The sequence below is a fragment of the Sabethes cyaneus genome, chromosome 3 (assembly GCF_943734655.1).
Source record: "Sabethes cyaneus chromosome 3, idSabCyanKW18_F2, whole genome shotgun sequence".
NCBI classification, from domain to species: domain Eukaryota; kingdom Metazoa; phylum Arthropoda; class Insecta; order Diptera; family Culicidae; genus Sabethes; species Sabethes cyaneus.
In genome coordinates this window covers 84595-100385 of record NC_071355.1, presented here as the reverse complement: position 1 = coordinate 100385, position 15791 = coordinate 84595, and the positions used below count along the sequence as shown (strand labels likewise).

The 15791-nt window shown below is 38.9% G+C and overlaps 3 protein-coding genes across 3 annotated transcripts; 1 reads left to right on the top strand and 2 right to left on the bottom strand.

The window, feature by feature from the left end:
* Positions 1-4284: 4284 nt before the first annotated feature.
* On the bottom strand, positions 4285-5502 carry LOC128743389 (UPF0687 protein C20orf27 homolog). Its single transcript, XM_053839953.1, has 2 exons — positions 5290-5502; positions 4285-5225 (listed from the first exon to the last, which is right to left on the bottom strand). The coding sequence occupies exon 2, from the start codon at positions 5084-5086 to the stop codon at positions 4529-4531; it is 558 nt and encodes a 185-aa protein (XP_053695928.1). The 5' UTR covers positions 5087-5225; positions 5290-5502; the 3' UTR covers positions 4285-4528.
* A 5547-nt stretch (positions 5503-11049) lies between these two features.
* LOC128742000 (eukaryotic translation initiation factor 2A) lies at positions 11050-13699 on the top strand. The gene is made up of 3 exons (XM_053838164.1): positions 11050-11134; positions 11366-12018; positions 12107-13699. The coding sequence occupies exons 1-3, from the start codon at positions 11104-11106 to the stop codon at positions 13277-13279; spliced, it is 1857 nt and encodes a 618-aa protein (XP_053694139.1). The 5' UTR covers positions 11050-11103; the 3' UTR covers positions 13280-13699.
* A 305-nt stretch (positions 13700-14004) lies between these two features.
* Positions 14005-14373, bottom strand: LOC128743521 (small integral membrane protein 8). Its single transcript, XM_053840117.1, has 2 exons — positions 14245-14373; positions 14005-14188 (listed from the first exon to the last, which is right to left on the bottom strand). Exons 1-2 carry the CDS (start codon positions 14362-14364, stop codon positions 14033-14035), a joined length of 276 nt encoding a protein of 91 aa, XP_053696092.1. The 5' UTR covers positions 14365-14373; the 3' UTR covers positions 14005-14032.
* Positions 14374-15791: the final 1418 nt, after the last annotated feature.

The following is a 15791-nucleotide window of genomic DNA, read 5'->3' as shown; positions in this document are numbered from 1 at the left end:
GCTCCACCTGATCTAACCATCTCGCTCGCTGAGCCCATGGCAGTCTTGTTCCTACCGGATTTGAAGCAAACACCATCTTTGCAGGGTTGCAGGGTAGTTGTCCGGCATTCTTGTAACATGCCCTGGACATCGTATCCGTCTAGCCTTAACCATCTTTTAAATACTAGATTCACTATAGAGCTGTGCGAGTTCATGGTTTATCCTCCTCCATATTCCGTTCTCCTGTACGCCATCAAAGATCGTTCTTAGCACTCGTCGGTCCTCTTCGAACATTGTCCACGTTTCATACCCGTAGAAAACAGCCGGTCTAATGAGCATCTTGTACAAGGTACACTTTGTACTCGACCGCAATTGCTTGTGAAGCCCATAGTAAGCACAACTTCCGCTGATAATACGCCTCCGAATCTCACGGCTGGTGTCGTTTGCCGTTACCATTAAGCCAAGGTGAACAAATTTGTCACAACTACCTCAAAGTCGGAAGTGAGCAGTTATGCTTCTGCCCAAGTGGGCAGATGATAGTCGGCGGAAAATAATTCGGGACAGCTCTTTGTATGCGGCATTAAGAACGGCGATCGCGATCGATAGTTCTCACAGCCCAACGTGTCGCCCTTTTTGTAGATTGGGCAGATAACCCCACCTTTTCACTCCTCCGGTTACGATGTTGTATACCCAATTCTAACAATTAGCCGGTGCATACAAAAGGCCAGCTTTTACTGGTCTAGATTATTGATTTACACCATTTTAAATTTTGAAAGCTGTTCTAATTTCGAAATCGTCTAAGGTCTATAACACCCAGGACTTGGCATTGCCTTGAGGATTGCTTAATTACAACCCGATCACAAGTCTGGCCTGTATCTTTACAAAAACTTAGTGATGCCAAATGTTAAATTTTGAAATCAATTTTTAAATTAATTTGATAGAACGTCCAATGTCCCTGGGTTTGGCAGATCAGCCTTGGTGGACGTTTCCAGGTAGAGGATGGAAGTGGGCGATAAAAAGAGTCGAATTTTCTTGTTTCCGGTATCCGGCACTTGGCAATCTTTTATGTGAGCAGGATTCACACCGCCCAGTAGGAGTTTGTCAGGTGGACGCAAGCGAAAGGTTCACTTGTGTCAGACGACGTTGGACCGGCTATTCTTAGCGAATATACTATATTTTATCTGAGATTGGAGATTTTTAGAGTTGTAGCATGAAACCCCACATGCCGATCAACTTTAGTCCTCTTGGTCCGGAGAGTAACGTGCATTTCTCCGGCCATTTGACCAGCTCGCTGCTCTGGTGCTGACAACTCTTTATAGATGGCAGAATACAATTTATTAAGACAGTATACGACAAATAATGATACAAAGATTTTTCAGAGCAATTTTGTGTGATTTTTTTCCATGTTGGGTATTTTTATCACTGCGACCATTTGTTTGATCTATTGTGATATATCCCCGTTTTATTATAGCTATATTATCAAGATGACGTACCACTATCAGAAGCGATCGTCATTGTTTGACTAATAGCATTTGTCCAGACCGGTGATGCACTTCGGATGAAGTGCACTACTGCGCTGGGAGTTATTCTCCAAATATCAGAGGGTTCTAACAGCCCTTTGACGAAGAACCTTAATCTTTTATTAAGAATTGCCGGACATTGGCATAACAGGTGTTCCGAGCAGAGCTGCCATAAATACAGATATTTGTGCATGCATAAATTTGGGACCCTACCGTTTTCTCCGGAGTATTTAATTTTCTCGATCTAATCTTTTAAATAACATAAATAGTTTATGGACTACTTTAAAATTCAGGAACATTAGTAGAGCCAGAAATCACAGCAACTGAAATAATTGATGGGTCCCAAATTTATGTATGCACAAATATCTGTATTTGTGGTAGCTCTGGTTCCAAGTCTTCTTTTTCTATGCCACAGAAACGACATATTTCATCTTGAAGTTTTCCCATAAGCTTCAGATGATAGCGGCTTGGACAATGTCCTGTTGTAAGACCAGTATAAATGCTTAGATCTTTCTTCGAAAGCTCCAGGATTTTGCGAGTCATAGAAATGTTTGGAGAGATAAACCTTTTTGACTGCCTAGCATTGAAAGTGTTATTCCAATTTGATTCCACTTTCATACATTCCCATGCTTTTAGCTTCATTTTTAAAGCAGAGCCAGATAAGCCACAGAAGGGCTCAGGTTCTACGAATTGATGAGATGATCCGAGTGTTGCGAGCGCATCAGCTCTTTCATTTCCATCGATTCCACAGTAACCTGGGACCCAGTACAAGTTGACTTGATTACGACAAGACAATTTTTGGAGTGATTGAACACATTCCCAGACATGTTTTGATGTGCATGTCGCCGACTTTAGAACGTTTGGAGCTGCTTGGCTGTCGGACATGATGCATATATTTTAATAGTCTATAGTTCCTGCGCAAGCACACAGTCGTACATTCTAGAATTGCTTGTATTTCTGCTTGGAACACAGTTGGCCATCTACCCATAGAAATTGACATGTCGATTCCTGGACCAGTTACTCCTGCTCTCGCTTTATTGTCCATTCTAGAACTATCTCTATAGAAAACAATAGAGCCTGAGCAAAGATCGGGACCACCATTGTCCCAAGTATCACGCCTAGGTTCAAATACACGAAATATTCGATTAAAATTGTATTTTTTCGCCATCCAGTCCTCATTATTGATAACAAGAGCATTAATACTAATTGTTTTTAAAATACTCAGATGACCTGTTAGATCACCTTCAAAGAGGTCCACAGACTTCTTGATCCTCAGAGCACTTTTTTCAGCTTCTAATTGTATACACTGATGCAATGGAAGCGTATAAAGTAAAGCATCCAATGTCTTCGATGGTGTACTTCTCATTGCACCTGTTATTGCGAGAGTGGCTAGCCTTTCAAGTCTTTCTAGCTTTTTTTGGGTGGTCTTCTCTTTTGTTTTTGGCCACCAGATCAATGAAGCATAGGTAATCCTGGGTCTTACAATAGCCGAGTAGATCCAATAGATCATTTTCGGTTTCAGTCCCCATTGCTTACCAAAAGTTCTTTTACTTATCCATAGGGCATTTGTAGCATTATTTACCACTTGCTCTAAGTGTGTGTTCCAATTAAGTTTACTGTCAAGAAACACTCCAAGGTACTTGACGGTTTTTGAAAGTTTCAAAACTGTTCCTTTCAAGTTTAGATTATTGAATGAAAATTTGTTTGTGTCATATTGGCTCCCTTGGTCAGAGGAACAACGTTCAATTGACCAAAATGTGTTAATTCGGCCGACCAATTCCTACTCAATTTGCTCGCGAGCCATACCGAGACCTAATTAGCAACACGCTACAGTCCTTTAACTCGCTAAAAAATAGTTTAAGGCCTCTAATTCCAAATGCTCGATTGCGCAAACTTGTGCAAACTTGTTATCTACTAATTATTTCGAATGAAGATATTGCTTTCTTTTGTAGTTCTCGGAAAGTCTAGAAGAATCGCAGTCAGATAATGTTTATTGTAGTAAATTTATATTATGTAATTGAATGAAATAGCTATAATTAGTATTACAGTAAAATTGTTCTAGCTAGCATTTGGCCTAAACTTATTCCTAGCGCAGAGACCAAACGTCCAAGCAAAAAGGTCCGTCTGTGTAAATTTCTATAATTCCCTTTTAAATTGACAGTCCGATTTCGTTAGTTTTGGCGTTTTTCGTAAGAAACTTACACAGTAAGTTGGGATAAAATGGTTTCTTGTTTGAAGGCCCGTTATAATTCTAACATTATTCTTCAGCACAACTGAGTGTACGCTGATTGCAACCAGCATACGTAATTAGTAACTGATGTCTTAGTTTCAAAGAAAGCAATTAGGACATGAAGTAACGCGCACCTCTAGGAAACAATCATTCTGTTGAGCATGATAAATTTTATTACATTTTTCTAATATATAATTTCATTTATTGTTTATTTCTATTAAATGAAACCATCATGCTCATTATTGATTACCTCCTATCACAGGTTATATCAAATCCGATTAGATCGAGTCGTTCGTTTCTTTGTAGTTTTAATGAGAACCCGTGTTTTAGATATGGGAAAAAGCGTGTGTCGTACTTTATTTTATCTGGTCATTGGTGAAACCTGATTTTCGTGATTATAAAGAATTCTTCTAGATGTGAGCAACGGAGATCGAAGTCTTTAAAAAAAAATCGATAATGCTACTAATTAGTATACTTGAGCACTGATTACATGATGATGTTGATAATGAACTTGTTAAGCTGTATGAAGCTGCATTTGATTCAAAATATGGCAGATTGTCTTGTAATTAGAACAAATATGCAAACTTCAACGTGTAAAATAAATCACTACTAACGATTAATTGTGTTCCTTTGAATTTCATAGTTTTAATGAACGTCGTTTATTTGTATGAAATCGTTGACATTTAGTTAATTGTATAAAGTTTTATCATTAAAACTCGGCAGATTTTTTTTAATGCAGTTATTGGAACAAATAATACGCAGCCTTTAACACGAATATGTAGCTACTACTGACGACTTATTATTCATTTTTGGCGAAACCCTGCCAATCAGAGAGCTCGGAATCTTCATCATTTTCCACGCCGATCAGATGTATTCCGTCTCTTAGCATAGGCGTACCTTTACCGCGTCCGAGAACTCTTGCTACCAACATCAGTTTGAATTTTAAACTCGAATTTTCGCTCCCATCCACTAAAATCATCTCTCTCAAAAGTTTTTCCTTATGAGCAAAAAGTTCTACTTTGACATCGTAATACTTCTTTCCATCTTTATCGGGGATTGCTTCAGTAGAAAATTCAAGCATTCTGCAATTAATATTTGGATGTTTGCAATCGTCAACTTTTGGATTGGTATTCGTTTCGACTTCCAAGTTCTTCTCTTGTAGAATATATGCCGGAATTTTCAATTCAATTCGATATCTGTGCTTTATCTGTAAAAAGCCTAAATGCACCATAATCGAATCACCGCCTGGTGACACTTTGTAGATAATTGTGTTATCATGAAGCTCATCATTTATCACAGTTGCGTCGAAATGAACATGATGGTCATGGTGGGAACCAATGTGATGACTTTCCTCCATTTGCGCGCTCCGCACAATTTCTGAAAATATGGTTATCTCCGAGTCTGACGTTTTAAAATTATTAATAGCTTATCTCCTGTCTTCGTTCGTCGCTGAGCGCCGGCTTTATAATCGATAAATGTATAACCCTGAAGAATGTCTAAAAACTCATTTTACGTTATTTACCAAATATAAAATCTATTTTAAGATACACAAAAACATACCTTTCTCGTTGAAATCAACAGATTCGCCACCGCTTTTCAATATCACGCTACCCAGAAGAACTCACTTTGTCAATTGTTGAGTTGTCTGATTTGTGGATTATTTGGTTGCCTAAATATATTCCTTTCACACTTAATTAACAACAAAAAGCCAATGTTGAACAGCGAAATACATTGAATGAAATTCCGGACAATCTGCTACCTATCAGTTTTGCACTGCACTTACGCTGTCAAGACTGTTTAGCTTGTTTAGCCTTCGCTTTCGGACTGGGAATAGGAATGGGAAAGTCAGCGATATTTATCGATAATGTCAATATTAAATCGTTAATTAAGTCGATTAGATCGCTAAGTATAAGGCTGTGAACCACTTCGCGAAATTTTTAACTTTTTAGTTAAAATTTGACAGTTCGATGGAAATTTCTCTTCAAGTGGTTGAAATCAATTCAGAATGCGAACCATTTCATATTTGACAGATTGATAGTTATTTACTCAATGAGAGCATTTATAAGGTGAGGATGAAGATATGTTTCTATAACAGCGAATTTATTTATTCAGTCCAGGTTGGAATTGGATGAATTTTTGGTGTTCATTTGCTTCTATTTGATAGATAAAATTTATCTCATTTCATTTCGGGTTGAATAAACAAATTTGTTATATGTTAAACATCCATACATTGGTGAAAAAAAAATTCAAGGAAAAATCAGTGAAACACATCGAAGCTCTTTTCTCACTTGTGGCATATCTCATTGGCTCTCAGAACTTGGTTAAAACCGTTAAAACTAACCATGCTCCCAAGCAGGGTGTTAGCCTCTAACTCGCTCAGTGGATAGGGAAGGGAAAAGGTGCACTAGGGAAACCCGGTGTGCGTCACGGCGCTTGCTACCTTCAATCCGATGCTCACTCACTTACAGACACCGCTGAAACTAACCATTAATCAGGTTTATTATACCAAGAATAATCGTATTGTCAAGTCCACGATGATCGAGATTGTTAGAACCAGGTTTCAAGAGAAAACCGAACGACCACAGCTGACCACTCCTTTCGAGTTCGAACCCGGTATTTAAACGAAGAACGGATATAAAATTCAAAGATAATGTTGCTCACTTTAAAACTCCATTCGTATGTAAAACGGCACGGTTTATTTCCCCAATTCCCAACAATCGATACTTAAAGCTAAGCTACTTGCGTATTCTCTAAGGCTGGTGTATTTTTCCTCGGGCTTATTCTCGCTTTTGAGTGCACTCTCTTGGCATGCAACGGTTCCACCACCCGCAGCAATGCTGATGCTGCTATGGTTGACGTGGCCTCGGTCACGGAAGCTGAGTTGTAGGGGATCTCGGTAACTTCCCACCACAATAGTATCGACGGCACGGCCACCGATTGTACGGCCGGTCTCACAATAGCTACTACACACCGCAGAGTTGGTGCTAGGATAGTCGGCGTGGGCTAGGCTCCAGCCGTTGGATGATACAGGACGAGATTTTTCCCGTAGTTATAGAAGCCACGACACCTCACCGATGACGTTGGTGGGTTATGCCTTGTAGATTGCCTCACCGATCACCGGAGCCGCCGTGGAACCACTTTGGATTTGGTCTTTTTTGTTTCGTTTCTTGGTTTCACAATTATATTTATAGGTTTGCTGTTTCCTTCTGTGTCTTTTGAGTTGATTGTTAAACTTTCCGTTTACTTTTTGTTTGCCACCATAATTGCCTTTAGTGGCCTTAAAATTGCAACATTACACTTCTTATTTATATCACAGACAATAAAATATAATAACGTTAAATCACCTTAAGCTATATTAAAAGCTCGACACGCACTGTTTTGCTCGTTCAATTTTTTTACCAGAAATAATCTTACTTTCTGAACCTCAGCCCTTTTATAAACTCGGTCCGTTAAATATCGGTATCTTTACAAAGATTTGCAATTTTTAACTTTCTTTTGTCCAGGCAACCGTTATTTGTTGGATAATCCCCTTTTGGTAACGAATACCTTGGTTGTATTCCGCCCGGTATTTGTGAGTAAACCTGTAGGTGTAACCGCTCCGTCCCATACGCAAGCGCAAGACTTGGAGTGTTATTACACTTGCATATGAGCCTTCGTGATTGTGGTAGAAACCGCCTGCCCGAGAGAATCACCCCTCCGCCCAGACGTAAGCGTCAGACGTGGAGGGCTATCACTTCCTCAGTCGACTACATCACCGTTTCTCCTACCGATTCCAGAGAGGGCTTTCCGGGGTGAGAAACCCCTCCGACCAGACGCAATGCGCCAGCCTTGGAGGGATATCGCTCACCTAGATGACAGCTCACTCAGATCGTTTCTGGTATCTCAGAGCAAGCGTTCCCAAGTGAGTGACCCGTCCGTCCCAGTCACATGGCGACAGACTTGGAGGGATAGCACCCACTCAATAGACAGCTGGCTCAGAGGTGTACTGAGGGAATTTGAGTTAGAAATTTTCAGGTTGAAACCGCAATTAGAATTGGCGAAGCTAATTCACACCTTGTAACTGATGGTTACAAGGGTCATATTCAAAAAACCATCGTACTGTCAAATTTTAACCAAAAAGTTAAAAATTTCGCGAAATGGTTCACAGCTTAAATATTCAACAATATTGGTAATATTTTAAGTACCTAAAAATAAAAAATAAGAAAACTTATCCAATTTAATTCTACTATGTGTATTTTATTCAATGACAGATATGTATTTCGCCTACGACTTGCAGGCTTCCTCAGTGTCTGTTTTCGAACTCGAAAACAGACACTGAGGAAGCCTGCAAGTCGTAGGCGAAATACGTATCTGTCATTGAATAAAATACACATAGTAGAATTAAATTGGATAAGTTTTCTTATTTTTTATTTTTAGGTTTCGTATTCTACTAAGACGCTCCAAAAACTTCAGTCAATATTTTAAGTGTTCTCATCCCACGGTGTAAATCACTTCCTGCATAAATGAAGATAGAATTAACAAAAGGGCGAATGTCGCAAGCGTAAACAAACCGAGTGAGGGTTGATTTTCCTATGCTGGTCCAGCAAAAAATAACTCTCACTCGTTTTGTGTACGTTTGCGACATTCGCCCTTTTGTTAATTCTATCTAGAAATATTCAATATGTGAGAAATATATTTACTATTTCAAATGTGTCCACCTCATCATAACAATAACTCTTGACGGTAAATATGCATAAATATATTTAACATATTTAATAAATTTGAAGTGATTCGCTCCATGTGTCTCATCCTTTCGAACGCGATGAATTATAATTTCATTTATTTTGTCAAGTAAACCAAGCTTGGCAATGCAAAATTTCGCAGTTTCAGTAATACTGCTACTCAATAATGAAACTAGCAGCCCGGAAATTTTGACAATGCATTGACTACAAGCTTGGTTTTTATTATAAGGTCTAAAATTGAGTCTGTCTTATAGCGAATTCATTAATTAACCTGGGTGCGTGCTAACTCGAACCCGAAATTTATGAACGATACGGACAGTTTGACAGATCGACCCGTAAACCGTAATGCTAGACAGTTTTAACCTGGGCTTCAAACTGAATGCTGTCAGTTTAACCGAGATGCAATCTCGGTTAATTTATGAACACTTTGACAGCACTCCGATTAAAACTGAGTGCTAATCGACCTGAGCCAGGTTAATTTATGAATTCGCTATTAATAAGTTATATTCCTCTAACACAAATCCATGCAGAATTCAAGAAAATCCGGTAAGTTTACGAGGCGAAATAGCGTGGTTCGTGGCAGCCATTTTGTTCGATAGGTACGCACTTTGACAGTTCGATTGGTGAACCGTACTACCTCGGGTCTCGTACGAAAGGCTGAAAGCTACGATTAGCTGAAAATCAAAAGGCTGAATATCACGTACGGCTGAAAAATCATAAGGCTGACAAATATATAAGGCTGAAATGAAACGCATTGTTTTACAGATTTTTGCCAAATATTACAGTTTTATTAACATAGAGACTATTTCTGAGTCAAATTCTTCTGCTACAGTTATTTGCCATTCATAGTTGGATGGAGTGCACACAAATATCCAAAAAAATTAACGTTAAGTTTTTGAAAAAGTTGAAAAATTTCTTGCTATTCATAGAAAAGAATTAGCCCCCATAGAATAATTTGGGTCAAAACTTAACACACAAGAAAAAAAATAAGTTTATTTAGCTACAGGTATACCTCGATATGACAACCTCGTTATAAAACAACCTCGATATAAGACAAATCCCTTGACATAGTTGGTTACGACCCCAGAGCACATTTTCCATTCCAAAAGCGGCGCCATAAATTTGTTCATTATTTCAAAATAATCCTAAAAATTGTAAACAACTAATAGCTCAAACAATATTAAATAGCTCAAAAAGCATAAACACACAACACAGAGCAAAATTGGTGACTGCTAACGCCAAATTTTTGTGAAAAAATCATGTTTCGATATAAGACAATTTCGATATATGACAACTTTTTGAAATTTTAAATTGTCTTATATCGAGGTATCCCTGTAATTATTTTAAATGGAAACTATCGAAAAACTGTTAACTGTTACCGCGCGTCTATACGGTAAAACTAAAGGAATGTGCGGATAGAAAACGTGCGATGTATCCAGCTTTTTACGAGCCATAATGGCGGACGTGTTCGTAATATTTGAACAGCATTTTTGACATTTCCCTAATACATCGCACGTTTTCTTTCCACGCGTTCACGGTAAAACTAAAGGAATGTACGGAAATAAAACGTGCGATGTATTAGGAAAATGTCAAAAATGCTGTTCAAATATTACGAACACGTCCGCCATTATGGCTCGTAAAAAGCTGGATTGGCCTTGCCAGCGTTGCTGATGTTGTTCAGGGTTTTGCGTGAGAAAAAAAAAGTGAAGTATTTTTGCTTTTGTCAACACTCCCCAGATAACACAAAATCGTAATAGAAAGTTCACATTAAATCGTTTTCATGTCAATTTCACATTGGAATTGTATAATGATTAGAGTATGTTAAATCGAAGTGAACAATAAATTGTTTTGTAGTCGTGCGTGTCTTCATATACAATTAATGACTGTGAATTATAAAGCAGTATAGACGATTGCAATATTTGATTATATCTTAATCATATATTCAGGAGTATTTAGTTGCGTGTTATAAAAACTACGCAAAATAGAATTACAAATAATTGTCAAAGTTTTCGCACGTATATCGCCTCCACTTTGGTGCATATATGTTCTTATATGGCGTGAAATATAACTTTTTCGTTCAGATATGATTTCATATATCTCAGTTGCAATCGAGATATACAAACCAAATGGTTTACTGGGTCACGCGTTGACAGTTCGGCACGAGATTTCCTGTAAGTACGAGCAGCCTATGAAATCTCTTTCAACGCTGGCAAGGCCAATTAGGGAAATGGCAAAAATGCCGTTCAAATATTACGAACACATCCGCCATTATGGCTCGTAAAAAGCTGGATATACACGCGTACTTCGTGTTCGCTAGTGTGGGCGCCTAAGCTGTCAGAAAGCTCTCTTGAGAAGAAACAAACTGTCAAACTGTCAAATTTTAACTTAAAAGTTAATAATTTCGTGGAAGAAAAAAATACAAAATGCATTTGTTCGTAAATTATGGCGTAAACGACGAAAACTGCAAGAAAAACTGTATTATAAAGTGGCGTTTTGCACGGATGTTTCAGATGAATTTGAAATACAAAAATGGCAACACTGTACATACAATCAACACGATGTTTTTTTCTTTAATTTGACGTCTCATGACATCGGCGACAACGTTTAGAGGTTAGTTGAAAACCGAAATCGTACTTTTGGAGCTCTGTAGACAATGGCAACCGGAATAACTCCTGCTTTAGCTCGTAAGTAAAAGCTTTCAGTTCAATTTTTAAAAGCAAAACTAAGTTTGAGATGTAGAAATTACGGTGTTAAAGTAATTATGAATATTTCAAACTACTAGTTTAATTTAAACCATGATTCGACTATAACAACGAATGTTCATCATGGGCGCATGCTGACGTCATTATTTTCTACGCCTTTGCAAAAATATTTGATACAATTAGTCAATTTTAATATTCTTTTTTACAAAACAGTACGCTCATCTACTGGAGTAGAGGTATGGAAGTCGAACGGGTTCAAGACTCCGTTCATTCCGGACACGGAATTTGTTCGAGATGAGAGCAAATTGTGTCGTGCTATTGTTTATAGTCCAAATGGTCGATTTCTAGCGTGGGCCAACGGTTCAACGGTCCAGATCTGCACTGTTTCTGACTGGAAAGTTCAACAAAAGTTTCCACGGCCAAAGGCTTTCTACCTCAAGTTTACTCCGCGCAGCACTTATTTAATGACCTGGGAAATTTACACGGAGAATCCTAAGGATGAAATCAAGGAGAAGCCAAATTTGTTTTTATACGATGTGGCCAGCGGAAAGGAAGTATTTTCAATCATTCAGAAACGGCATGCTGACTGGGAAATGCACTGGGCAGCGGATGAGAGTCTCTTCGCTCTAATGGTCGGTGGTGAAGTCTTGTTTTATGAAATGCAGCCAAACTCCGAATTTCCAACCAAACCTGTAAAACGGTTCGGCGGAGTCAGAAATGGTGGCGTTTCAGTGTCTCCAGGACCTAGCCCTCCTTTCGTGGCTTTTTATGTGCCGGGATCGAAAGGAGCACCATCGATGTGCCGTATGTTCCGTTATCCAAATCTGGAAAGCAATCAACCAATTGCCTCGAAGAGCTTCTTTCAAGTAAGTATTTTGTTTTGGCATAACAATCAGTTGCTACCTTACCTACACATGCTAAAAATTATTTTTGGTTTTGCCAACCTGTCCACAGGCCGATAAAGTTGAAATGATGTGGAACCAAAAGGGGAATGGATTGTTGCTGTTGACCAGTACAGACGTAGATCAAACGGGTGTTTCTTATTATGGGAAAACGGCATTACACTTTATGACCACCAAAGGAGACTCATTTGCTGTCCAGCTCAACACCGAAGGTTCGATCCATGCTGTTGCGTGGAGCCCCCGTTCAACTGAATTTTGTGTAGTGTACGGTTTTATGCCATCGAAAGCGACACTTTTTAACCTCAAATGTGATGCCGTTTTTGAATTCGGAACCGGCAACAGGAACTCGATATATTACAACAATTTTGGTAATTTACTGATTTTTGGAGGCTTTGGAAATCTTCCAGGGTATATCGAAATCTGGGATCTGAATGAAAAGAAAAAAATCACTGAACATAAAGCGCCCGACACTACATTGCTAGAATGGAGCCCAGTTGGTGATGTGTTTTTTACTGCCACAACTGCTCCAAGACTGCGAATGTCTAACGGATTCAAGATTTGGCATCACACTGGAGCACTATTGCATGAAACTCATTGGCCAGAAAAGCAAGAACTATTAGAAGTATCTTGGCAGAAATACGCTCCTGGGACGTTCAAGGAGAACGTTATAAGCAAGGAAAAGATAGAGGGAATCGCATCTAGAACTCCACAGGCCAGCAAACAAAAATACGTTCCGCCGGGTATGCGGAATAACTCAGGTGCTGGAAGTGGAGAAACACCAACATCATCATCGACAACTGCACGAGCGCCAATTCCAGGCCTTCCGCCTGGATATCGCTCTACTGCGCAACTGAAAGATAAAAAGCAAAAAAATAAAAACAAAAATAAAACTAATGAATCTGCCAACGGACAAAATGATCGCGCTATTTCGGCTGGCGTTAACGACACTGCTGGTGGTGGACAGAAAAAGAAATTTCGGCCAAAATCAGCTCCGAATCCACAATCCGTTGACGGTGAAACTGTAGAAACGCCAAAGCGACCCCAAGCAACAAGTAAAGATCCCGAAAAGGACAAAAAGGTCAAAAATATCAACAAGAAACTAAAAGATATTAAATTGCTGAAGGAAAAAAACGATCGTGGTGAAAAACTGGAACTGACTCAGATCGCCAAGATGAACTCTGAAGCTGATCTATTGAAGGAACTAAAGGCGCTTAAGGCATCATAAAACTTGTATTGTTTTAAGTATTTCCTGACGTGTCCCACAATACACTCACTTTATCCTAAACTCACTGAATAGCTCATTTTCATAATAATTTCTGCTGTCCAGAAGCATGCCTTTTTTCAAATTTTTCACGTACAGTTTTATTTTAAAACAAATGATTTTGACCGAACATACTTATAAAACTTGGGTAAGTATGCAATTACTAGCTGCGGAAGCGACTAAATTATCTCACATTTTTTTTCCAATGAGTAATTTAAATTTATATCAATGAGACGAAAGACTAAAAACTACATTCTGAAATCAAGCATTCAGCAGAACAGCAGTGTAAAACTAAATAGATAGTGCGCAGAACAAAGTAGTGGATGTGAGATCAGCCTTTCTGTCTTTATAAAATCCTAAATGACTTCGAATAAAACTCGTCGTTCCCATCAAAAACCAGTTTCGTCTATCAAACCTCACAATCATGAAACATATTCGAATGGCGTTTTTACAATTTATGATTTATGAATTGCTTCTGTACTCTGTAAGCGTCCTTGTTCGAAGCGCCTTTACAACTTCCTCGGACTTTGACTTTGAGAATAACGTACCCCAATCGTAGATTCGACCATTTTAGATCTAGAGCAGCAGGCAGGGTACAGTATACTATAAAATTTCAATAACAGAATTGAGCATATCGTTGCTTGCATGAAAAATGGTTCAGTCTTAAAATGATTTCAACAACTTTCGTCTATCAGCACTGGTATATTTTCAAATCAACTATTCCCATTTTGACTTTTTCTTTACAAAAATTTCCTTTCCATCCTCTTGAATGGCCGTGTAATACCCAAGACCTTCGTATTTTGCTCGCATAAAGGCAATGTAGCCAAAGGTTATGCCAATCGCCACCAATCCGATTCCCATGATAATGGCATTCTAAAATTAATAACGTAAGAGATATTTCTTGATAATGTAGGTAGGTAGTCGCTTACCGGTTTAGCATACAGTTCGAAGTTTATAGCCCGAAAAACGTTTGTCGAGCGCATTGAACGTATCCCATCACCAGGAGTTGCAGCAGATTTTTGTGTGTTCTTAGATTGCTGCGGATCCATTTTTTTTTTCTGAAAATCACACGTGGAAAGAAGTTCGTGAGTTGCTAACAACATATCATTTTGATTAATGAATACTTTGTATCAGAGTTTCGATAAACATTGAACAATATCATTGGATATGATCATTGGATCGTAAAACCGTGTTAATTAGGGACAAAATCAAATACCTACTACCCGTCTACTAGTTGAAATTTACAATTGGATTTTACTGGCCCGTCTAATTGTGCACCATACAGTAAATTAAAACATATATATTTAAAAATACGTACATTGCAATTTAATTAATATTAATTACAAAAACCAACTTCGGACAGTCGCTTGACTGGTAAAAATGGAAAACAACAGATAAAAATATGAAAAGGTAATGAATTATTGAATTTGTAACACTAACTAATTCTCGTGATGTAAATATCGAGAAAATATCAGCTGTTTATTGTTTTGACGTACATTAAGGCCAGCTTTACTGACAAACAACGCTATCAAAAAGACGGCAGACTCGACGGAATATCGTACTAAGGGGGCGATTAACATATGACGACTTCGAATTTCGCATTTTTGATCATCAATACAGAGCTGCCACAAATACAGATATTTGTGCATGCATAAATTTGGGACCCATCAATTATTTCAGTTGTTGTGATTTCTGGTTCTACTAATGTTTCTGAATTTTAAAGTACTCCATAAACTATTTACGTTATTTAAAAGATTAGATCGAGAAAGTAAAATACTCCAGAGAAAACGGTAGGGTCCCAAATTTATGCATGCACTTATTTACTTTACTTTAGCAATCGAGAGCCGGAGTGGCTCTTGCCGTATCAAGAATTCCTCTCCATTGTACTCGGTCCTGGGCTACTCGTCGCCTCGACACACGCAAGTCGGCTTTAACCTGGTCGAGTCATCTAGCACGTTGGACCCCTCTATTCCTGGTGCCGGTGGGGTTCTTGAAGAGAACGGATTTCACTGCACAGTCGTCCGGCATCCTTGCGACGTGGTCGGCCCGCCGTAGTCTCCCAACTTTCGCCAGGTGTAGGATGGGAATCTCTCCAAGCAGTGCCTGTAGCTCGTGATTCATACGCCTCCGCCACTCTCCGCTTTCCATTTGTACCCCGCCAAAAATAGTCCGCAACACCTTTCGTTCAAATACGGCTAGTGCGCGATATGTCCTCCAAAGTTACTGTCTCAAGTCCATAGATGACTACCGGTCTGATTAGCGTTTTGTACATCGTCAGCTTTGTGTGGCGGCGTATGCTCCCAGATCGAAGCATCTTGCGGAAGGAAACGTACGTACGGAAGGAAGCCTACGTAGGCTCGATTTCCAGCTTGAATGCTTTGTTGGATCTCCTTACTCGTATTATTGTCGGCGGTGACCAGAGATCCCAAATATACGAACTCATCAACCATTTCCATGTCCATGCCGAATGTTCCGA

Coding starts and splice junctions, on each gene's coding strand:
- LOC128743389 (XM_053839953.1), bottom strand. CDS start 5,086: ATGGAGGAAAGTCATCACATTGGTTCCCACCATGACCATCATGTTCAT.
- LOC128742000 (XM_053838164.1), top strand. CDS start 11,104: ATGGCAACCGGAATAACTCCTGCTTTAGCTC. Junction 11,135..11,365: donor AATAACTCCTGCTTTAGCTC/GTAAGTAAAAGC, acceptor TTTACAAAACAG/TACGCTCATCTACTGGAGTA. Junction 12,019..12,106: donor CCTCGAAGAGCTTCTTTCAA/GTAAGTATTTTG, acceptor ACCTGTCCACAG/GCCGATAAAGTTGAAATGAT.
- LOC128743521 (XM_053840117.1), bottom strand. CDS start 14,364: ATGGATCCGCAGCAATCTAAGAACACACAAAAATCTGCTGCAACTCCT. Junction 14,189..14,244: donor TCGAACTGTATGCTAAACCG/GTAAGCGACTAC, acceptor TATTAATTTTAG/AATGCCATTATCATGGGAAT.